Here is a 24580-nt window from a genome sequence, read left to right as displayed (position 1 = left end):
GTCTAGGTCACAAAAAGCCATATAGCTTCCATCTGGTTCTCTCAGGACATTTGTTTTGGAGCCTTGAGCAATTGTGTAAGAAGTCCATACAAATTGAGGCCTCCAAGATGTGCAGAAGCCATACCATATGGATTGGCAGTGTATAATGCCCCAGCCAATGACACCAGCTGAGGTCACATCTATTAGCTTCAACCACCTACTATCAGTTATCAGACATGTATGCAAAGATACCTCTGGATGATTCTCCACCTAGCCAGTTACCCCCAGCTGTCAAGTTGCTCTAGTCAAGGCCCCAGAGAAACTGGAACAGAGACAGGACTCTCACACTGCATCATTCTGTAAGCATAGGAAAATTATTTGTATACCACTGAGTTTTGAGAGATAAGCTGTGCAGCAACTATGACCAACACGTCGAATCAGATGTCTAACAATGGAGCAGCGGTTGGCATTGGGGATACCATCTAATTGAAACTGAAGCAGGACACCCTGATTGGCATTTGGTTTCTTTTCCTTGAGAAGAATAGTCAAAACCCCATTGACCATGGGGTTGGCCCAGTGGGCGAAGGAATGAAAAGCTTAGCGAAGTTGGGGCAGACCTATCCTTCCCCACTTCTGGAGCCAGGAGGAGAGACACCATTAACACTCTCAGTTCTTCTACCTTTTCATTCACTCCCTCAGAGGTGGGAAGCAGTGATGTTCTTGTTGGAAATTTGAGAAGAATGGGCTGTGTTTGGTTCGTCTCAGATCCTCAGCTTTCCTCTTTGGGAGCCAGTCTGACCGTGGGCAGCACACATTCTCTGCTTCTTTGACCATGTCATACCTTAGGGGGCCAGCTCTTGTAAGGAAAGCATGTAGTGTTCTAGCTTCTTCTGTGACTAGGACTAAGTCTTCAGGTCACATAACTTATTTCACCCCCTACTGTGTGCTATCTCCTACCACTCACTTTTATGAATAATAAAGATGATGTTTTGTCCCCCAAAGGCCTTGTTCCTAGCTTAATTTTTCTTATGTTCAGTACTCAGGTAGGGATGGGGGGTGCCACTTATTGGATTTTCTTAAAATGCTGAGAAAATTCCTGTGTTTATATCATATACTTAGTCATATTATTTATGCTGTCATGTGAACTAACACAGGACAGCGTAGACCTCTAATGTTTTCACTAACTTACAGCAAATTAGATCTATCTATCTATCTATCTATCTATCTATCTATCTACACACACACACAAAGTATGACATCTTGTCCTAATGCTTAGAAATGGAGTCCAGATGTATGTGTGGAAACCAGTCTGTCTCAATATATTACTACCATATCAAAAGAGCTGAACTTTGCATAATTTCTGGGCCCTTAGAATTACCCTTACTTTAACTACTTCTGAATATAATTCACCATCCGAAGAGGTAGTAAGACATTTAGAAGTGACTAAAAAGATACTTTAAGTGTTTTCATCTGGAAATCCTATTCTATCAAAGAGAAATTTCAAAGGGCTGTTGGAAGGTTTATTGACTTTTTTCTCAGAAAAGAATCTTACACAATGTGATGTGCTTCTTTTCTAATCCAAACCATACTGGGATTGCACAAAGGAATGGCAAAGTCCCTGGTCATAGAATTACTGAGGCACAGTGATGGTATGGCTTCAGAAGGAGCAATAACTCAACATCTCCTTTGAGCTGAAGAAAAATACAATCTTGAAACTTTTACTTCTGTGGGCAGAAATTTACTTCCGAAATTCTTTTTCTGAGTTTTTGGTTTTATACTCTAGTCCTACAAATAGTAGCCCTTAAATTAGCTACTTGTTTTTTCTCTTTAGCCCTATAGAATCTATACCATTACAAGGTTTTCAGTTTTTTAAAGTAATCAGTTACTGTTACATTTGGTTCTGCCTTAAAGTTAGACCTTAAATAACTTTACTGAGGAATAATTGATGTATTGAAAAAAACTGAACATATCTAATGTGTACAATTTGATGATTTTGGATGTATGCATATGCCCATGATACCCTCACCATGATGAAGGTAATAGACATATCCTTACCTCCCAGTTTCCTTGTGTCTTTTCCACCCCCGCCCCTTTGTTTGTTTGTTTGTTTGTTGGTAAGGACAGTTAACATGAGATCTGACCTCTTAACAAATTTTGAAGTGCACAATACTCTATTGCCAACTATAGTTACTGTATTGTACAACAGATCTTTAGAGCTCATTCATCTTGTATAACTGCAACTATATCCATTGAAGAGCAACTCCCCACTTCTCCCAACCCCCGCCCCCTTGAAACTGCCATTCTCATCTTTGCTTCTCTGAGTTTGACTATTTTGGAAACCTCATTTAAGTAGGATCATGCAGTACTTGTCCTTTTGTGACTGGCTTATGTCACCTAGTATAATGTCCTTGTTGTTTTGAACATTTTATTTAAATTTTATCTACTACATTCTAAAAAACCTTCTTGGATTATGTTGACTTTCATAAGCTATGATAGCTTTTTTCCACCAAATCACTATCAGTTCTGCAGTGTGATATTACTGTTATCAGTCAAGTACCAGCAGTCTTCAAATTGGGCAATTTGAGAAGTTTAAAGGGAATATTGCAAAGGTTTTGGCAAGGTATTCAGAAACCTTAAGTAGTGTGGAGTTTTTCAGGAACATTGTGGCAGACAATTTTTTTCTTCCTTACTGATAGAATTCCTTTTTTGTTGTTGTGGGGCACTATGCTGGAAACACATGCATACACACACATGTGTATACCCACACACATGCACACACACCTGCCAGGTTTACTTTCAGCTAAATGGGTCCTTGATGTAAGCCAAGACAGTTAACAGGAACTAGGCTCTGAAAAATCAATGGGATAAGTCATGCATTCAACAGTAACAAGAAATACAGATTTAATCACAAGAGAACTCTAGGTGTTGAAACTGTCATATACACAATACAAGAAAAATGCATATAAGGTATTTAAAGTAATAAAGGATGCATTTAAAACTGTAGTTATACAGTAGGGATTTGAACAGATAAGTTTGAAAAAGAACTTTTAAAAGGAACTTTAAAAATGAAAATTAAATACCTGTTGAAATAAAAACTCAGTGAACAGGTTGAATAGCAGATTAGACACAGTTGAAAAAAGAATTAGTGAACTCAGAACTCAGAACCATGTACACATAATCCTAAGAAGGTCAAGAAAACCTGAAAGAGAGTTAGGAGATATGAAGCAGGGAGTAATGGCTAATTGGAGTGCTAGAAAAAGAGAGAAGAGAGAATTATTAAACCATTACAGCAGTATTTACAAAGGAATTAAAAAGAGTAATCCATCATCCAAGGAGCAGAATATATTTTTTTTATCATGGGAAAATACACATATCATTAAATTAACCATTTTAACCATTTTCAAGTGTACAATTCAGTGACATTGGGTACATTCACAATGTTGTATTAATGTATTAAAAGATAATAGTGAGGCTCTGAAAAGGTCATTCTAATCTTTGTTTAAGATTTACAAAGAAAAATGTAATAGTAATAGCTGTTTACACTCATTTAATATTTTCAACAAAATGAGCAAAATTAATGTTAAACGTATTCAAGTTTACTCTTTCACAAAATACAATATTTTAGTAAAGATAAATTAATTACAATAAAAGATGTGCAAGCATTTTTTAAATCATTATTTATCCTAGTATATTGAATTGAGAATTACATTTGAGGTTTCAAGTTGTCATTATTGTACTTGTCTATAATTTTAAGAATAAACCCAAATTAAAATGGTGGTATTTACATAAGCACTGATTTTGGGAGAGTGACATCTTTCTGAATCTTTTTATAATTTGCTAATTATCAATATGCAATTTAAACTATCAGGCTAATTTTTTTACAACTGATAATCAAATTGATAGCATTACAAATCCATACTTTATTGGGCTTCTACAATGATTTATAATCTGAGAATAAAGACTTTTTTCTATTCTTTTGAGTGAGGCTTGGATGGCTATGTATTTTCCCCTTAGGACTTCCTTTGCAGTGTCCCATAGGTTTTGGACCATTGTGTTTTCATTCTCGTTGGTCTCCATAAATTGTTTAAATTGATTTTTGATTTCCTGGTTTATCGAGTCATTCCTGAGCAGGATGGTTCTTAGTTTCCAAGTGTTTGAGTTTCTTCCAAATTTTTCCTTGTGTTTGAGTTCCAGTCTGAAAGCATTGTGGTCTGAGAATATGTAGGGAATAATTTCAGTCTTTTGGTATTGGTTGAGACCTGTTTTGTGACCCAGTATATGGTCTATTCTGGAGAAAGTTGCATGTGCATTTGAAAAGAATGAGTATTCTGTTGTTCTGGGGTGTAGTGTTCTATATATATCTATGAGGTCCATCTTGTCTAGTATGTCATTCAAAGCTCTTGTTTCTTTGTTGATTTTCTGCTTAGGTGATCTGTCTATTGCTGATAGTGGAGTGTTGAGGTCCCCTGCTATTAATGTATTTTTATTTATATGTCTCTTTATTCTGGTTAAGAGTTGGCTTCTGTATCTTGCTGCTCCCCTGTTGGGGGTGTGGATATTTATAATTGTCATATCCACTTGTTGGATACATCCTTTGAGAATAATATAGTGTCCTTCTGTATCTCTAACTACAGTCTTTAGTTTAAAATCTAATCTGTCTGATATGAGAATTGCTACCCCAGCTTTCTTTTGAGGTCCATTGGCATGAAAAATGGTTCTCCATCCCTTCACTTTCAGTCTGGATGTATCTTTAGTTTCAAGATGAGTCTCTTGTAGACAGCAAATGAATGGGTCATGTCTTTTTATCCAATCTGCAACCCTGTGGCATTATGGGAGCATTTAGGCCATTCACATTGAGAGTGATTATTGAGAGATTTGATTTTAATGATGTCATGTTGCCTGTAAAGTCTTTGTTTCTATAGATTGTAACTTTCTGTTCTGTATCACTCTTGAGGTCTTTTTACTTTTATAGAGCCCCCCCTTAATATCTCCTGTAGGGCTGGTTTCGTGTTTACGAATTTGGTCAGTGTCTGGCAATCATGGAAGGTCCTTATCTCTCCATCAATTCTGAATGACAGCCTTCCTGGATAAAGGATCCTTGGCTGCATGTTTTTCTTGGATAGAGCTTTATAAATACCTTGCCAACCCTTTCTCTCATTCCAGGTCTGTGTAGACAGGTCTGACGTGATTCTGATATTTTTGCCTCTGTACATGAGAAATTTTTTTCGCCCTGGCTGCTTTCAATACTGTATCCTTGGATCTAATATTTGCAAATTGCACTATGACCTGACGTGGTGTAGGTTTGCCATGGTTGACTTTGGGAGGCGTCCTCTCTGCCTCTTGGACACGAATGCTTATTTCCTTTGCTAGATTAGGGAAATTTTCAGGTACAATTTGTTCAAATATCTCTTCTAGACCTCTCTCTTTCTCCACCCCCTCAGGGATGCCTATGATTCTGACATTGGAACATTTCATTGAGTCAGTAATCTCCCGTAATCTACATTCTCAAGATTGGATTTTTTTGAGCCAAGTTTCTGTTTTAACTTTCTCTTCTACCATCCCATCCTCCAATTCACTAATTTGTTCTTCTGCTTCATTTACCCTGGCCATCAGAATATCTAGTTTTGACTGCATTTGATTCATAGCATTTTTAATTTCTGCCAGATTCGCTCTCATTTCTGCCCTTAGAGATTCTATATTCTCGTTAATATTTTTGTTAATATTTTTTTCAAGTCTACACATCATCTTGACCAATGTTACTCTGAACTCCATTTCTGATAATTTGGTTATATCCATATCCATCAGTTTTGTGGCAGAGGCCACAGACTCATTATCTTTACTTTGCTGGGGTGATTTCTCCTTCTCATCATTCTGATGAGGAGAGGTTTGGGGTTTCCCAGAGCCCAAATTATTGACCAGGACCCAGGGAGTGTGCCCTTGTTTTATAGGGACCTTAGTGATGTGGGCTTCTTGATTTTTCAGGCTGCCTTCTGGGGGAGGGGCCTGTCGCGCTGATATTCAGGCAACCCTGTTTGGGTAGAGTCTCCCTGTCCCCTGCGAGGGGGGATGGGGATGGGCACAATGTTTGCTGGTATTTCCAGGCTTTTGTTCTCTGGCGGGCTTTCCCTGGCGGTTTGCTGTGGCTCTTCTGAGAGTCAGAGCAGCAGTGGCCATATCCTAGCCTCTGTCTCAGAACAGAGAGATTGCAGTCTGCTCCCCACTGAGCTCTCTTGGCCTCTTTAACTCTATTTCTGTCGGTGCTGCTAAACCCTGCAGCGTCCTGGGTTGTGTGTCCCACAGCCGGTGTCCCAGCCCTCACTTCCAGGGCTGCACATCTCTGTCCTTTGTGTTTCTAACACCACCAACTGCCCCAGGTTACCGCGCACGCTCCCGAGCTCTCTGTTTCAGTGTGGTTTGCGGGCGCTCCGGAGCGCCGGTTTTCAGTCTGGTCGCACGCGTGTTCCCAACCTCCCGGTATCAGTCCGGGTCCAATGAGCGCTCCAGGGCTCTGGTTTTCAGTCTGGTCACGCGCCCGCTCCCAAGCTCCCAGTTTCAGTCTTGTTCCAGTGAGTGCTCCGGAGCTCCGGTTTTCAGTCTGGTCGCACGCGCGTTCCCAAGTTCATGGTCTCAGTCCGCTCTCTCCCGGGTGCCAGTCCGAGAGTCCGGCCCGCTCCCCAATGCAAGCGGCTACAGCTTCCCAAATGCGGCAGCTCCCTCCCCCTTCCGTTTATCTTCCGATATCTGTGTGCGGATTCACGGCTCCCCGCTTTGTACCTCAATACTCAGTGCTGGAGATGTTCATTTGTAGAGATCCAGATCTATCTTTCTGCGTCTCAGGCTGATTCCGTGGGTTTTCGGGATGGTCTGGTACCTATCCAGCTCGACTCAGGGGACCAGCTGAAAAAGGGGACCCCTACTCCTCCGCCATCTTAACTCCATATCCCATTGAAGGTTTTTAAGCAAGAGAACAACCTGGTGAGGCTTTCATTATAACTAGATTACTCTGGAGCAGTATGTAAATGAATTTGTGGGGGTTGGTACCAGATTGAGTTCAATACCCACTAAGTGGAAAAAATGAAATTGGGCTCTTATCTCACAGCTTAAAAAAATTCCAGGTAGACTACAGGCATTCTTAAAAACCCAAACTAACAACAACAACAAAAGCCAAACTAAAAAACTTTTAGTAGATAGATAACATATCTGCACTGCAAGGTAGGATTTCTTAAACAAGACAGTAAAATTTCCAATCAAGGGATGCCTGGGTGGCTCAGTCGGTAAAGTGTCTGACTGTTGATGTTGGCTCAGGTCATGATCTCTGGATCATGGGATCACCTTGCATCGGGCTCCATGCTGAGCTGTATGGGGATTCTGCTTGAGATTCTTTCCCCCTTCCCCTCCCCTGCTCATGCTTTTTCCCTCTCTCTTTCTCTCAAATAAATAAATCTTTAAAAAAATATAGAAAAATAAAATCTCCAATCAAAAAGAAAATATTAATAAATATATTCTTATTAAACACCTACCAGATTTTCAACGATTTAAAGTTTGACAACACCCTGTATTAGTGAACTCAGTAGTGACTTAAGCATTTGGTTTTCACAGTTCTTGGAGTCTGGAAAGTGCATAAGTAAAGGTGCAGGCTGATTCAGTTCCCCAGTGAGGGCCCTCATTCTGGCTTGCAGATGGCCGCCTTCTTGCTATGTCCTTACAGGTTAGAGAGAGAGAGGAAGCAAGTTCTTGGTGTCTTTCTTATAAGGGCACTAATCCCATCATAAGGGGCCTACCTTCATGATATCATCTAAATCCAATTACCTCCATTTCCAAATGTTATTACACTGGGGTTTAGGGCTTCCACATACAATTTTTTGGGGGGATGAATTTAGTCCATAGCACATCCTGTTTCCTGCCTCTCACTCTGCCCCTGCTTACTCCTAGAATCATCCCCAGGCAACTGCCCCCAAACTTTTGTCTCAGACTCTTTTCAATAGGAACCCAGACTAAGGAGTTGGCATTGGAATGCAGACACTGAGGATAGGATCGAGGAACTCACTGGCCAATAGGGAAGAAGATTGTGGCTAGTGGTAAGTGAAGCCTGTGAGTCAAAAAGAGGCAAGTTCTGTTCCAGGAATTGACAGGAGTTGTTTGGCTACAGTGCGTGGAACATGGCTGAGATCAAGAATTGAGGCTAAAGAAGTAGAATGGTACCAGATTATACTGGTCCCTGTAGGACATGTTGAATAGTTTGGTCTTTCTCCTAAAGCAAATGGGAAAGCAGTGACGTATTTTAGGCTAGGAGCAATATGGTTATATTTGCATTGAACATATTAGCATGAGGGACAGACTAGAAAAGGGTAGATGGTGAGAAAAGTGAGTGTCAGAAGATGAGTTTAGAGACTATTGCATTAGTCCAGGTGAGAACAGGTGACTAGGGGGTTGAAAGCAAAGAACATGGGAACTTGCTTGGAATTTTCAAAAGAACATTTCCGCATTTAATGGAAGATTTAACCAGTTGAGTATAGTGGTTCCTCTGAATACTGCTTTGAACAACTGTCTGATTATTTTACCAAAAGGAGAAAAAAAAGTCATGTTAAAAATCATGATTTCCTCAATTTTCTTTGCTTTTAAATCTATTCAATACAATACAAGGAAAGCAATTCCTGTATTTCAATTAACTTCAAATGGTAGCTATCTGCTTACCAGATGGCAGGACATCTCAGTGGCATTCAACACAAAATCAGCGGGCAGTCAGCCAGTCTAGGCTGGGCTGTGCTGTTTCTGCTCCTAGGTGCAGGTCTGGCTGGGATTGGATCCCCTCTGACCCTGGGCTCAGGTATGATCCAGAATTAATTCTGGGATCTAATCTCCAGTTGTAGCAGCTACCTAGGGAAAGCCCTTTCCGTGGCAGTGACAGAAGCACAAGAAAAATAACTCATAGTTCTGAGGCTTAGAACTGGAAAAATGCTACTTCTTCCCATATTCCATTGGACAAAGTAAGTTGCATGGTGAAGACCAATATAGGAGATTAGAGAAACGTATTCTGCCTCCGTGAGGCCAGCACAGGGTTAAATACTCCTGCTTCAGAGATGGGGAGAATAGTGGCTAATAGTTCAACCTGTTGGAAAAACCAAACTAGATCATATTTTGCCCAAGAAAACCTGGAAGCTTTTTGATAATTCCTTTCACCCCAATATTTCCTCTATTAGTCAGAATTAGTTCCTTTCTGTGTACCTTGCTTTTAAAGGGATGGCTGATAATTTTTGTTTTTTATTATAAGGAAGTCTGTAATTTTGTAAGGTTTTTCTCAAGTGAAAAGTTGTAATTACATTTGGAAAAAAAAATATTTTGATTCATAAGAGCCAAGCTTTGTAGAAACCAGAAAGGATTTTCTGTGATTTTGAAAAAGCCCAGTTTTAAAAATTAAGAGCAAAGCCCAGAGTACTGAACATTGTTTTACACTACCAAAGGAAAAATATTTGATACTGTAAAATACTTATTGTTTTACCATGAATGGAAGAAAAGTTTAGTCAGGAGATTAGAGGGGATGGTTTTGAAGGGACCTAATTGGCATCAGTGCTGGTAGGTTAAGAAAGCAAAGTAGGAAAGTGATAGATTTGGGGGATTCACCAATTGGGGATTTTGTGCCTGGCCTTCCAGATTGCAAGAGGCAAAACATAAAATCAATGGCTGAGGGTAGTGTTTTGGCAAATGGTCCCGAAGTTAGTCTTACAGAATTTGATACTCCAAGGTGGTGTGATCAAAGTAGCCAAGAGTTTCCAAGCTTCGTAAAGGGAGGGAAGAAGTCTTTAGAAGACACCTTGAATTGGAATGAGAAAAGGTAGAATGTATGACAAGTCAGGATGGGACTTATGATACCTGTGACAGGTGCCACTTCTAAACACCTATAGTCATCAGGGATGTAGTATGTCAGAGCACAAGATAACAGTGATTAAAGGTGGCTCAGGGGTTAGGTGTTCACCACTCCATTCAGATGAATGCAAGTCGCATGCCCTTTATGACCACCTCTTTACCTCTCGTTCCCCAGGAGCTAACTCATATAAAAAAGGAAAGGAGAAGGAGGCTTGGAGAAATCTTGAATACTTTTTTTTTTTTTTAATGCTTGTGTCATATGGGGTGAGCTTGTAAAACAGGGGTGATGGGAGCACTTTCTTTGCAGAACAATAGCTGGTGTTGCAGAGGAGCATGGGCTTTGGGCCTCTGTAGACTTGTGGCCATGAATAAATTTGGCTATCTACCAATAGAATAAATTTTCAACCTGAAAGTGACTGTTACCTTGAATTGGGAAAAATTAGAGCCTTCTGCCTTCGGTGGAAATAAGGGTCAAAATTGAGGTCACCTAGAAGTTGAACTGAATCATAAAAAAGTGGAGAATTTACATTTCTGCACATATGAGTTTTTAGTCTGAGATATAAACACACATATCATTTTGAAATAAGAATTCTCAAAATGCTTAGTTCTTAAATGTCTGGTCATAGTCTCATAAGGTAAATAGGTCTATTCTGTTTTATAATGTTGTAGAATTATTGTTTTACCATTCAGTTGTTTTGATTTGCAAGGTCAGGGATTAATGGAGCAAAATACAATCAAACATAATGAGCAGAATCAAATTCTTCTCCCATGGTTTCAGCCAAAGATCCAAGAGTTCTTGACTGCAAATTTGAGCACGTAGACTTGACTGTCAGAGTCACAGCTCACCAGAGCCTTGTACACAATCTAATACCATTCAACAGAATGAAGATTTGTTTACTCAAATAGATTTATTTTGCAATTTTTTTTTGTTGCCAGCACAAGGTGAAGTGCAAAGCTTGAAATAAGCCTGAAAAGCTGGTTAGGATCAGCAGCCAAACCAGGTAATTAGGACAAAACCATATTCTTAGAATTTGTAGAGTACAAATTACATGCAGCTGTGAATAACTTCTAAAAGTTAAGCAATGGGTAAAAATTTTACTTTTTGACCTGAACTGTCTGGTTTGGCTCTCTCCATAGGCATTATGGCCAACTTTCCATTTTGCTTTGTACTTTACAGGCTTGGGCAAAATCTGGATGGCTAAGAAACTAAGTAATTTTGTTCTTAATTTGGTAGAATAAAGCAAAACTATTTAGCAAGTCATTTATTATTTGTTGAGATATACTGTCTCTTGAAAAATGGTTTAAATAATCAAAATATTAATTTTATGTTTATTTGGAAATTGAGATTTAGAAATAATTTGTCTAGTCCAAGGAAAGAAGGAATGTTAACACTGGAGTATAGCCAGATTTTTCTTGGTCATTCTAAACAGACTAATTAAAAGACTAGGTTTAATATTTTCTTTGGGAGAACTAGCTGGTACACATTCCCAGAGAGCTCAATAGTGTAACAGAATAATTTCTAAAAGAAGGAATACAAAAGAGATGCAAAAAAACATTAAAAAAAAATTAAGAGGGAGACCAAACTGGTACAATTCTGGAAAAGGGAGTTAAAGCTTTTTGGTAAGTGGAAAAAGGCCAATTGAATGTTACAGAGTTCTGATTCCTGGGACATGGACCATGAAAGGTGGAATCTAAAAGAAAAATTACAAAGTGAAGGAAAGGACTGAATCAATATCAGCATGCACTCAACAACTATGTCATTAGCCATAAGAACTTCTTCCCAAGTAATACAGTTTTTTGTTTTTGGAAGTGATCTCTTCACAACTAGAAAAAAAATGTCAAGACAAAGGAATCGGATTGAGTTTCTCCCTTACATTTTGAACCTGGTCATTGCTTTCGGTGTTAGAGGATGTCTACAGCTGTAAATAATTTACACTCCAAAAGTTACAAGAATGAGGCTGAGTGAAATACTAGTAATACTGGAGAAGAGCCAGGGAGAAAGGGAAGGTTAATTTGATATGTCCTATGGTATCCAAGAAGTTAGTTCACTTCATATGTGGTAAAGAGCAGATAAAATGTACCCAAAATAAGTTTTCAAAATTAATCTTCTGTATTCTAATTTTTCCATACTATTTTTATATAAATGTATCTACTGGAACATGTAAAAAATGAAGTGACTGGAAACTTTTGCTACATAGCATCCTAATATAAATTTACCTTAATAATAAATTCATATAAAAGTATGATTACTTTTCAGCAGCTTTGCTTGAAATAATTTTATTTCTTAAAATTAAATATAATTGTCACTAATAAAACTGTTTTTTTAGTATATAAAAATGCTAAGCATATTTATTTATTGGCTATCATTAAGGGTGAAGATTTTGAGAGATGTAAAAACTTTTTCTCATTTTAAAGGTAGTTGTCAAATATAAACATATTTGTTGTTGACTGGTGTTAAGATATTTGAGTGGAAAACTAAGATGACATGACTGATTTTCACATTAGCACTTAGTTTTGACTAAGTATTATCTTCTCCAAACACTCATTCTCTTCTTTGAGCAATAAAAACAATAATAATACCACAATTTCCAGTCAAATACTATATCTATCAATTCAGGCATGAATTTTGCCCATGACTATAATTTTGCTGTGTTTAAGAGAAAAAACATGTAAAAATGAGCACCTTGTCTTTAAATGGTACTTATTAGTTGTTAAATGGGCAAGTAGAAGTGACCATAACATTATTGGTTTGAAAATCTGATAGAAAGGGGAACATTAAAATACAATACAATTTAAAGTTAGGCAGGTGATTCCCTAGCATCCTCCAATAGGCAACATTGAAGTTATTTTTACTGATGCTTAAATTGTGCAATTTTTAAATTCTAGTTCCTTTGAATGGGAAATTGTTGCCATTATTTCTAGGCTCTTTCACTCAAGAAAGTTAAGATAAATATATTCATTTATATTCTAATACAATATATTAATATATCATATATTAATATATTAATCATTATGTTATAATATATAATAATATGTAATAATAAATAATAGAGTGAATTCTCACTGCTACTTTTATTAACAACTAGATCTAGGATTTCTATTAACCTCTTCCATCTTCCATCCATGTCTCTTTTCTCTTGTGTTGCAAATCCTGGTTCTTGAAGACAGTGGGAATTATAACATTAGCATATTACAGCTCACATAATTTCTCATTTGCTTTATCAACAATGTACACACAATGCTCTCAGAATAACAATACCAACACCTCCACCAAGAAAATGATTACTGAAAATAGTTTAAATTTGTTTGCATTTTTTTTTGGTCAAATTATCATGATTTAAATGACTTGAAATATTTAATCACTGTGGTTATACCATTAACTAGATATGCGTGTAATTTCATTTGTTTCCTTTTATTTTGACGTTTTAGAGATTGACTGCTTTTTGATTTAATTCTGCATGATCCCAAAGTTGAATATACTAAGCAAGATACACTGAAAGAAGTTTAACTTCTGTCCTATTCTTTCCACCCAATAACCCCAATTGTTGTCACTTAATTTTATAGTTTATCCATTTATTTTTAATGTCATATGAAATATATGTATATGATATATTAAAAATATGTGTATATAAATCATGTCTTGGCTTTCCTAGGTAAATTGTAGCATAGTGTATGCTTTTTTTTTTTTTAAGTATAACAATGTTACATTAGTTTCAGGTCTTCAAGCCTATATGTTTGACAAGTCTGTATGTTATGCTATGCTCTCTCCAAGTATGGCTACCATCTGTCACCATAAACTATTATAATACCATTGATGATAATCTCTATGCTGTACCTTTTATCCTTTTGTTCTTTTTTAATACTATATTCTAGACATCACTTTATGGTCATGTACAGAAATATCTTCATTCTTTTTTATAACTGGACAGTATTTTGTTGTGTTAATATGCTGCTACTTATTCATCCATTCTAATATTGACAAATATTTGTGCTATTTCTAACCTATGCTTGTTCAGTTATTGTTGCAATTAATGGTATTGTGTATAAGTCCTTTTGTATGTTCACCAGTTTATCTTTGGTATATATTTCTACAAGGGGTATTGCTATTGCATGAAATGGTAAAAGATATATTTAATTTTGCTAAATAGTGCCAACTTTTTATGATATATGAACTTCTTTTGTATTTTTCTTTAGAATTAGAGCTAGATATGATCCATACATTGCATTTGGTTGATACATATTTTAAATCTCGTAATCTATAAATCCCTGTTCTTTCTTTTTTCCTTGAAATTTATTTATTGATATAACCACATGTAGAATTTGATTTTCTTCTCTTCCCTGTATTTCTTATAAACTAAAGCTGTATTTTGAGGTTTGATTTAATTTTGCAATAAGTGTCCAAAACTTCTATACAAGAAGTGTTTGGATACTTCCTATAGGAGACATGTAATAACTGGATGGCTCTCCCTGTGTGATGTGGTGTTGGTAGCCTTTGATGAGTATATCATGGATTCCTTATTAATTAGTGATACACAGAAGGAGGATATTCTAATTCTATTGTAATATAGCTGATTATTTATTTTCCCCCATCCTTTTTGTATTCTCTTTCTGGAACTATGATTAGGTGTATTTTTCTATCTCCATATGATCCTTCATATTCCATAATCTCTATTTCATATTCTCCAAATCTTTCATTTTTGGAGTTCATTCTAGGTTTTTCTTTTGCTTCTATTTTCAAGTTCACTAATTGTCACTTCAGCTTGGTCTGACTGCTGCTTAATCACCTCAGCTTGGTTATCTACCGGTTAGCCACTTCCAGTGAATTTTAAAATTTTTAATCATTTAATTTTTATATTTAGAATATTGCTTTATTTATTTAAGAACTACTAGACAACTTTCATAACCTCTTGATTTTGCTTATACTTTTTAAGACATTGACACATATTGAACTTACTTGTTTTTGGTCTGTGCAATTCTAATACATGAAGTCTTTCTAGTTTTTAATGTACTCTATTTTTTCTTCCTGGTTTCACTTATCATGTCACATGTACTCGTGTATTGTACTGTGTGTATGTGTGTATGTATGTGTATGTGCAGATCACTTGCAGGGGGACTTTATCTGGGAAAATTTTTGAGGTCTTAGGAGTGCTTTCAATTCAGAACCATTTTAATAAATTTGCTGAGAATTTTAAGATTAAGCAGGTCATGGAAGTTGATCAGCAGACTGATACAGGCCAGCTTATATTTCCATATATTCAGGGAATATTTCTACCTTTGACATTTAACACAAGCTCAAGACAGGCAGATATTAATTGATCATTTACATTCTACACAGCAGACTAATTCATCATTTACTTTAATGCTGAGGTGATAGCTATTTGGAGTTCTAGTTCAGTGTGAGGACCTATGCTGTTGTGTTCTAAGCTTTCCCTTCTCCTGTGCCCTAAGATGTCCTCAAAATGGAGGTTCAAGGTTTCTGAATTTAGGAAAATACCCTTAAAATGAAAGCTGACTTTAGCACTCTTCCTCCTTGATTTCTTAATTTCAGTTTACATTTGGCCTTATATTTCTTAGTTTCTTTACCATTCAGCAAAACATCATTTCTGTTTTATAACAGCTATTTAAAATCTTATCATTAGTAGAGTTTTAGGGGGGTATTTAGATCATTATGCTGCCAGAAAGAGAAAACTGTTTCGTGGTATATAGAATTTTAAAGTTAATAAAAGTGATAAACTATCCAAACCAAAGGACTCAATGTCATGGGCCTCAAATTAAACAGATTTAAGAGTAATTCTAAGAGTTCCTTGCCTGGAAGTAGAAACAAGCAAAAAATATAAACAATTTCCTAAATACATCATACAGTTATTACAATTGTTTGATTATCAAGGGGCAAAATAAAGGTTCAGGGTTGACAAACATATTGCAATGAATTAAATGGAAATGTTTCTTTCATCCTCTAAAGGAAAATTTCTAGTTACTAAGTTACATTTGCTGACATGTTAGATTTAGTAGATTAGAAACAAGAAATGATAGGGCTAGTGTGAGGGTACGAATTAAACCACTGATCCAAAAGTTTTACAAGAGAGGTAGCTCTTTCTGGCAAGGAATTGAGAGATATAACTCAAGGTGTTTGCACTTACAATCTAATTGTAGAAACACAACTTTATGGTAGTTTGATGTACTTAGGGATCTTGAGATAATCGACATTTTTCTCTCCCCATATGCCTGTCTGGGCATATTTCTTTTAATTAATGACAAAAGTTACTGGTTACTGGGTCCAAAGTTATTATTTGCCAGCAAAGGGATTTTCTTGATCAATATGCCAGGTAAAACATCCTCTAGTTTTATCTAAGTTTTGTCATTTCATTTTCATCAACAGATTTACTCTTGATGAGTTCATGTTGAGTATCTAGCTATTTTGTATGAATCTGATTGCCAGGAATGCCTTCCTTTATCTCTGACAATCTTGTATTGATAGTTGAGTAGCTGCCATCATTTGGTGTGAAATGTAACATTTTAGTTTGCTATCTCACCAGATGTGACCAGATCAGAGATGAACAGAATTTTGGATATCATCAGGTCAAATCCTTTTTTTTTTTAAATAAGTAAAAAACAAGAAAAGACCAATGCACAGTGATCTGTGAAGCTTTCTCCACAGTCATTCAATTAAGATATGTTTATGTTACAAAAAAACCCTATCCAAATCCTTGATTTATCACTCATTGAGCAAATCATAGCATGTACTGTAAACCTGGTACTTATCAAGCCAGTGTGCTGGAAACTGAGGATAAAAGGTGAATAAAGCATGGGAACTGCTCTGAAGGAATTCACAGAGTTGGAGGAGTATAACTATAAAGAAATAATTATGACTTTTGTTCAAAATAATTTCTTATAATAGCTTTCAATGCATCCTTTCCAAATTTATCACTGCAAAGATGAAAAAGAGGAAAACTCAAACACCAGAACAAAACAAGAACTGAGAAAATCTTGTGCCAGAATTTTGAAGAATTGTAGACAATTATAAGGCAAACAGGGGAGGTATGTGAAAAAGTAATCAGTAGCATCTGACTTATCCTAAATTTTGATAGAGGTTATTCTGAATAATAGCACGAAGATGCTTAATGTGTTCCTTTTTAATGATATATACCAACCACCTAGAGAACTGGACTTCCACTCGTAAGTGTGTTTCCATGAGGTTGACAGATATTCCTAAATACCTTGCTTTCATCTCCCAGTACCCTGGTAAACAAGGAATGCAAATGCCAAAAATGTACTCTGGCAGGAAATTTTTGGGCACACACATGTGTTTGCATCTTTATATAGGTGTGTGAGCTGGCAGCGTAGCAGAAAATTTTGAAAAGTATAGTTCTCTTCCAAAAAGAATTACAAGGAAATATGATGACAGGAAACCTAGACGTGCATGCTGGGAATTCTACCATTTTTACTTACTATGTGGGTGAATTGCATAACACAATTTAGAAGTATAAAGTCTAATAACAAGTTATTTACATTTTAAAACTATTTTTAAATGTGTATTTTCATAGCATTTTAATAACATATATCACATAATGGCACAATAGTACGTGAACATATTTTATAAATGATTATGTGTGCTTTTATATTATTGGTTCATACTGAATATAATTGGCTGATGATTGCGTAACCAAAAATGTTTGGAGACTACTAAGTAGAGAAGCAGAAAATCATGCAGTGAGGGAGGGAAAAAGGTAAAAAAGTAAAAAGAGATAGCCAACTATAGAGATGAGTTATATTAGTAATTCTACAGAGCTTGTAAGGATTAAAGGGAGCTCTGATAACAGACAAACTTGCTGCCTCTCACAAAGGCTGTTGTTTTGTTATAAAACAGCTTTATTGAGATATAATTCATGTGACCTACAGTTCACCCATTTAAAGTATATAATTTGGTAGCTTTAGCATATTCACAGAGCTGTGAAAGCATCCTCACCATCAGTTTTAGAACATTATTATCACCCAAGATGAAAGAAAACCAAGAAACCTGAAGCCTTAGCAGTCACTTCCCGTTTCCCTTCAACCTCAACAGTACACAAACAATAATCTACTTTCTCTCTTTCTATATTATCCCATCCTGCACATTTCATATAAATGGAATCATAGACTAGATTGTCTTTTTCTGGCTTCCTTTAGTTAGCATAATGTTTTCAAGCTTCCTCAGTGTTAGCATGTATCAGTATGCCATTCTCTTTTTCACTGCCAAATAATATTCCAATTTATAGATATACCAAATTATCAGTCAACGGGCATTAGGTTTTCCCCCCATGCTTTGGTTATTATGAATAATACTGTTACAAGCATTTGAGTACACGTTTTTATGTGGGTGTAAAATTTTATTTCAGTTGCATCTATAGCCAGAAGTGTAATCAATCACTGGGTCACATGGAAACTCTATGTTTAACATTCTGAGGAACTACCAGACTGTTTTCCAAAGCAGCTGCACCATTTTATATTCCTACCAGCAATAGGTTAGGATCTATTTCTTCCATATCCTTTGTCAACACTTGGTATTATATGTCTTTTTTATTTTAGCCATCCTAGTGGATGTAAAGCAATATTGCATTACGGCTTCAGTTTGCATTTCCTAATGACTAAGATGCTGAGCATCTTTTCATCTGTTTGTTGGCCATTTGTATATCTCTTTTGAAGATGCATATAGTCAAGTCCTTTGCATATTTATAAATTGGGTTGTTTATCTTTTTGTTGTTGACTTGTAAGAGTTCTTTATATATTCTGGATACTAGGCCATTATCACATGTGATTTGGAAACATTTTCTCTCATACCGTCTTTTCATTTTCTTCATAGTTACCTTTCTTGAGTACAAAAGTTTTAAATCCTGATTAAGTCTGATTTATTTAATTTTGTTGTTGTTGCTTGTGATTTTGGTGTCACATTCAAGAAACCGCTGCCAGTGGGGCACCTGGGTGGCTCATGATTTCAGCTCAGGTCATGATCTCAGGGTTGTGAGTCTGAGCCCCATGTCAGGCTCTGCACTGGGCGTAGAGCCTGCTTAAGAGTCTCTCTCTCCCTTTGTCCCTTCCCCCTCTTGCTCTTTCTCTCTCTCTCAAATAAATAAATTTTAATAAATAAATAAATAAAAATTAAAAAAAGAAACCACTGCCAACATCCACATAATGAAGATTTGTCCTTATGTTTACTTCTAAGGTTTTATAGTTTTAACTCTCAAATTTAGATGTTTGATCTATTTTAAGTTATTTGTGTGTGTATGTATGTATGGTGTGAGGTAAAGGTTCAGTGTCATTTCTTTGCATGTGAAATCCAGTTATCCCAACACCATTGGTTGAACAGACTGTTTTTTTCTTCATTTAATTGTCTTAACAATCTTGTTGAAAATCAGTTGACCATAGATGTATAGGTTTATTTCTGGATTTTCAATTCCATTCCATTGATCTATAAATCTATTTTTATACTATACTGTTTTGATAGGTGTGGCTTTGTAGTAAATTTTAAAATTGGGAAATGTACATCCTACAATTTGTTCTTCTTTTTCGAAATTATTTGGGTACTTTGCAATTACATATGAATTTTAAAGTTGGATTTTCCATTTCCACGAGAAAAGGGTGTTGTGATTTTGATAGTCCCTGCACTGAATCAATAGAGTTTTGGGAAGTATTGCCATTTAACAATATTAAGTCTTCTAATATTTGAGCATCAGATGTGTTTATTTATGTATTTGTCATATCTTTCAGCACTGTTTTGCAGTTTTCAATGTACAACACTTGCACTTTCTTGTGTAAATTTATTACTAGGTATTTTATTCTTTTGGGTAGTATTATAAATAGAATTATTTTTTAAATATCCTTTCATGTTGTTTGTTGCTACTGTACAGAAATACAACTGATCCTTGTTGTTGTTCTTGTAATCTACAATTTTGCAGAATTTGTTTATGGGCTCTAACAGATTGTATACGAGTCTTTAGGGTTTTCTACATATGAGAACATTCCACCTGTGAATAGAGATAGTTTGTATCCAATTTAGATGCCTTTAAATCTTTTTCTTGCCAAATTACTCTGGTTAGGACTTGCAGTAAAATGTCTAATAGAAGTAATGTGAAAATGGGCATCCTTTCTTGTTGATATATTAGAGAGTTAATAGAAAAGGTTTCAGTGTTTCATAATTGAGTTTTATATTAGCTGTGGGTTTTTCATATGTACCTTTTATCATGTTGAGGACATTCCTTTCTACTTCTGGTTTACTGAGTATGTCTATCAGCAGGTTGTCAGATTCTGAAAACTACTTTTTCTTTATTTATTGACATGATCTCCTGTGTTTTTTCCTCTTCCTTCTTCATGGTATATAATCCTATTAATATGTTATTATATTCTATTTTCTATAATTTTTTGGAGGGTTTGTACAACCATATTTATAAGGGATGTTGGTCTGTAGTCTTGTGATTTGGTAGCGGGATAATACTGTCCTCGTTGAATCAGGAAGTATTACCTCCTGTTCTATTTTTTGGGAAGAGTTTGAGAAGGATTGGTATTTATTTATTTATTTATAATTCAGTAGTTAAGCTATCTTCTGGTTGTGGGTTTTCTATTTGGGATTACTCATTTTTCTTTACTTGTTATAGGTCTCTGAGATTTTCTGTTGACTCTTGAGTCAGTTTTGGTAGTTTCTACATTTCTAGGAATCTATTTCATATAGGTTATCTATTTTTTGGCATATGGTTGTTCATAGTATTCTGTTATAATCTTTTTTATTTCTCTAACATTGTTAGAAATGTGCCTACTTTTATTTCTATTTTATTAGTACAATTCTTGTCTTTCCCCTTCTCATTATTCTACTTAAAGCCTTCCAGTTTTGTTGATTTTTTTGAAGAAAAAAAACCTTTTGGCTTTGTTGATGTTCTCTATTGTTTTTTCATTCTCTATATTGTTTTTCTCTGCTCAAATCTTAGTTTCTTCTTTCTGCTAGTTTTAGGTTTAGTTTTTCTAATATAGTTTCTTAAGGAATAAAATTATTTATTGATTTGAGCCACAAAGGCCTCCTACTTTGTTTCAGAGGACTTTCTCCTGGTAAAGTATCTGGTTGCTCTAAACTTGTGCTTATCTTGCAGAGTTCCAGTAGGTAGTTCTATCAAGTTTTCAATTTCTGAGCTCCAGAGTTGCCTGTTCCACTGTGTTTGCTTATGTGTTTTGGTTCAGAAACATTTTGCATTCATTTGGAATGGACATAGGTCTTATCATAGGTCTGTGTTATAGGTCTTGTCATAGGTCTATGTTAACTTTCCCATCCTCTGTCATGATAAGGTCTAAAAAGACCTGGGCCACTGTTAGAACAATGAGATTAAGCTAATCACACTAGATGAGGAAGAAGTGACTAGTATGTTGATGGCTTTGCTAAGGTGAATGCCCTACCAAGGGTGAAGGAAAAACCCTACTACATTAGTAACATTTTAGGCATACAGGATAACACATTCAGATTAGCATATCTTGCATCTCCCACCATGACAAAGGAAGTATAACTGATCTTTTTGTCATTTGTAGTAATTAGCTAGCAGTATTGTGAATGGTACATAACAAGATTATTTATTTGTACGTGGGGATTGTGGATCGTAGTCTTATTTGTGCTTATTTATGTTTTCTGATCTCTTTAAAATAAGTATTATGTTTTAAGTATTATTTTTCAACAGAAACATAATTAATAAGAATGAGTGGGTAGACGGAAAAAATTTGGACATGTAATTTTTTCCTCACTGAAGTCAAGATTCTTTATCTGTAAAATAACGATTTGGTTATACTAGTTGTTTTTCCAAAGTGCTCCTCAGAGTCTGGGGAGTCTGTGGATGACCTCCAAGGGCTATTGTTGGAGGAAATTAGATGGGAAGAGAGTTTCCAAGCGGGCAAGTTTCCAAGTCCTCCTCCAAGAATTAATGGGAAAAGTTCCACTTTTGATATACATGACTTCTGTGTAATATATATGTGTTTTTTATTTTTAAAAGAATGGACTCCATTACTTTAAAAACATTTTGAAAGCTAATGTGAAAAATAATTCCTTAAGTTATTTCTGACTATACACTGTCAAAATACTGAAATATAATTATTATTTTGTTATTTTTCAAATTACCTAGAACATCATCTGAGCTTGTCCTGAACAGTGATTTGGGGAATAAATAGAAGGCAAAAGCATTGGGTTATGGGTATTTTAAAACTTTTAATAATAAGATATATTGCTAAGCCCATGTAGATTATTCTAATTAAAGTGATTATATGCATTAGTTTCAAGTTTTAAGATGTCAGAGATATTATAAATAGGATACTTATAAGTGAGATAATTGTCATTGAGGTATTTTTCAAAGTTTCTAGAAGTCAACAGATAAAGGAAATTGTAAATACAAAAGCTACCTTATTATAGTTGTGTTAATTTCTATCATTTAACCAGAAATGTAAATTTTCACTAGTTTGAACCAATAAGAATGCCATTTTTTTCTCCAAATTTTTATTTAAATTCTAATTCATTAACATATAGTATAATATTGGTTTCAGGAGTAGAATTTAGTGATTCATCGCTTACCTATAACACCCAGTGCTCATCATAGCAAGTGAAGAATGGAGTTTGAACAAAAATGTAGTCCTGTTGTTATACTACCAAGCACATTATTGTCATTGAATTCTTTGGGAAATATGTTTAATAATATAGGCCTAATTTTAACATACTTTTATTTTCATACATCTAGGATTTAGGTGAAATTATACTTTTTTCTTTGAATCATTACCAAACGTTTCCATTTTTATTGATTTGGAACATTTTAAAATTCATGAAAAAATCAACATACACATTTTTATGACCTTATTGTACAGGAATATACCAAAATAAGATTGCCTTTCAAAAATATATTTTTTAGAAAATATGAACCTCAATTCCTTTTCTTTCTTTTTTCCCATGGTTTTTTGAAGTCAGAAGACATTATGACGGTAGTGGCAGATATATAATGAAAACACTAGGGCCTTTATTTAATTAGCTAATTGTAATATATACTTTTATTTTGATCTACATTAAATGGATGTTTGTATGTTTTTTTGCTTTTGCAAAATTTCAACTCTCTTACTTGCAATAGTTGGACGTAAGATATTTGAATTCATCGATATTAATTAACTGGAACTGAACAAAACCCTGAGGTACATTTACTCCTTTTAAGTGCTTAGAAAAAAAAGAATATTGTTCATTTTTTTCATATTGTATAATTGAATCTATATATTATTATTATTGTTACTATTATTATTACACCTGCCTTTTTTTTTTTTTTTAGTGCTTACAATGTGCCAGACTCAGGATTTTATTTTGCAAATTCAAAATAATCCTTATAACAGCATATTGGCCAGTTTTTGCATATGAAGTGATGGATGCTCAGGGGAGATTGATGAAGTGGGTACATTTGTTTCCCCAGAAGACCCATCCCTGAAAGGACCCCTGATGAGGGACTTGTGAGGGAGATAAAGCCTGTTTCCAGAAAAGGTTTCCCACTGTCGTATGTGGGTGGAGAGCAGGTGAGCAAACTCTAGATATCCACAATCTTTAAAAAATGTATTTCAGTTTTCAGTGGATTTCTTTAGTATGTTTCACTAGCAGTGGGGTCTCTTTTCTTTATTCTTCAGTGGCTTTTGTAGTCTTGAATTTTCCTTAAACTTTGTTCTACTTCTCTCCCTGTCCTGGGTGCTCATGGTAGGAACCCTCCAGAGGGAGATTATCTACTTGTTTTAATAGCATTTCTTCAACAACATGGATGGCCTAGAAGGAATGATGCTCAGTGAATTAATTCAGTCAGAGAAAGACAAACAACATGATTTCACTCATAGGTGGAATTTAAGAAACCAAAAAACAAACAAAGGGGAAAAAATGAGAGAAACAAACAAACAAAAACAGACTGTTAACTATAGAGAACAACAGATGGTTGCCAGAGGGAAGGGGGCGGGAGAGGGGGAAATATATAAAGCGAATTAAGAGTACCCTTACTGTGGTGGGCGCTGAGAAATGCATAGAATTGTTGAATCATTATATTGTGTACCTGAAACTAATATAACACCGTATGTTAATTATACTTAATAAAAAAATACTTGTTAAGGCATTTCTTCAGGCATTTTTCTGTCTTTAAGCAGCTGTTGTGTGTGTGAGAAGGAGAAACTAGGTCCCAGTGCCCTGTGGTCAGGCGGGGGTGGCACAGTGATGATCTTGGTGATGAATACCCCATCAGTTTGGGTTTATACTGCTCTTGGATTCTCCCCAGACACTCTGGCAAGATTGACTTTAACCTTGTGGCAGCTTTCTCTTTTGGATGTTGTATTTTGTAGTTTCTCGCACATTGGTTTCCCTGTCATCAGATCCAGTATGCTTTTGATGTTTAGAAATTTCCAAAAATGTCTTGTCTGATGTAAGCCCTCTTTCTTGATTTCAGTACTGTTATTGATTTATTTTTAATTCAACAACAACAGCCACATTTTTGTCATGTCAGTGAGATACAGCGTGTGAGGAGAGGAAAACATGTATTTAGAGTCCATTATATTAAAATCTGCTAATACCATAAATGAGTTTTGTGAAGTGTCTCATCTCAGACTTGAAAACTGATACTCAAGACTATGCTTCATGTTTTGTTCTTTCTTGAAAGGAAACTTTATATATATATTTCCCAGATTTTCCTTCAGTGATGTTAAGTATATGGTCTAACATAGGCAACATACTGGG

The 24580-nt window shown here is 35.5% G+C and overlaps 1 protein-coding gene across 14 annotated transcripts in view; it reads left to right on the top strand.

The window, feature by feature from the left end:
• CCDC102B (coiled-coil domain containing 102B) overlaps nucleotides 1–24580 on the top strand; it is a 229234-nt gene that overhangs the window by 51110 nt on the left and 153544 nt on the right. For 11 of the 14 annotated variants that reach the window (XM_057313347.1, XM_057313342.1, XM_057313345.1 and 8 more), the window contains one exon: nucleotides 23151–23388. The exons of 1 other annotated variant lie outside the window; for it this stretch is intronic. In XM_057313347.1, the coding sequence (XP_057169330.1) occupies nucleotides 23372–23388 (17 nt within the window). In that variant the 5' untranslated portion in view covers nucleotides 23151–23371. The remainder of the gene's footprint in view (nucleotides 1–23150; nucleotides 23389–24580) is intronic. 2 more of the 14 variants (XM_057313344.1, XM_057313333.1) reach the window with 1 other exon arrangement.

The sequence above is a fragment of the Ursus arctos genome, unplaced genomic scaffold (assembly GCF_023065955.2).
Source record: "Ursus arctos isolate Adak ecotype North America unplaced genomic scaffold, UrsArc2.0 scaffold_17, whole genome shotgun sequence".
Taxonomy (NCBI): Eukaryota; Metazoa; Chordata; class Mammalia; order Carnivora; family Ursidae; genus Ursus; species Ursus arctos.
This window is presented reverse-complemented; position numbering and strand designations above follow the sequence as displayed.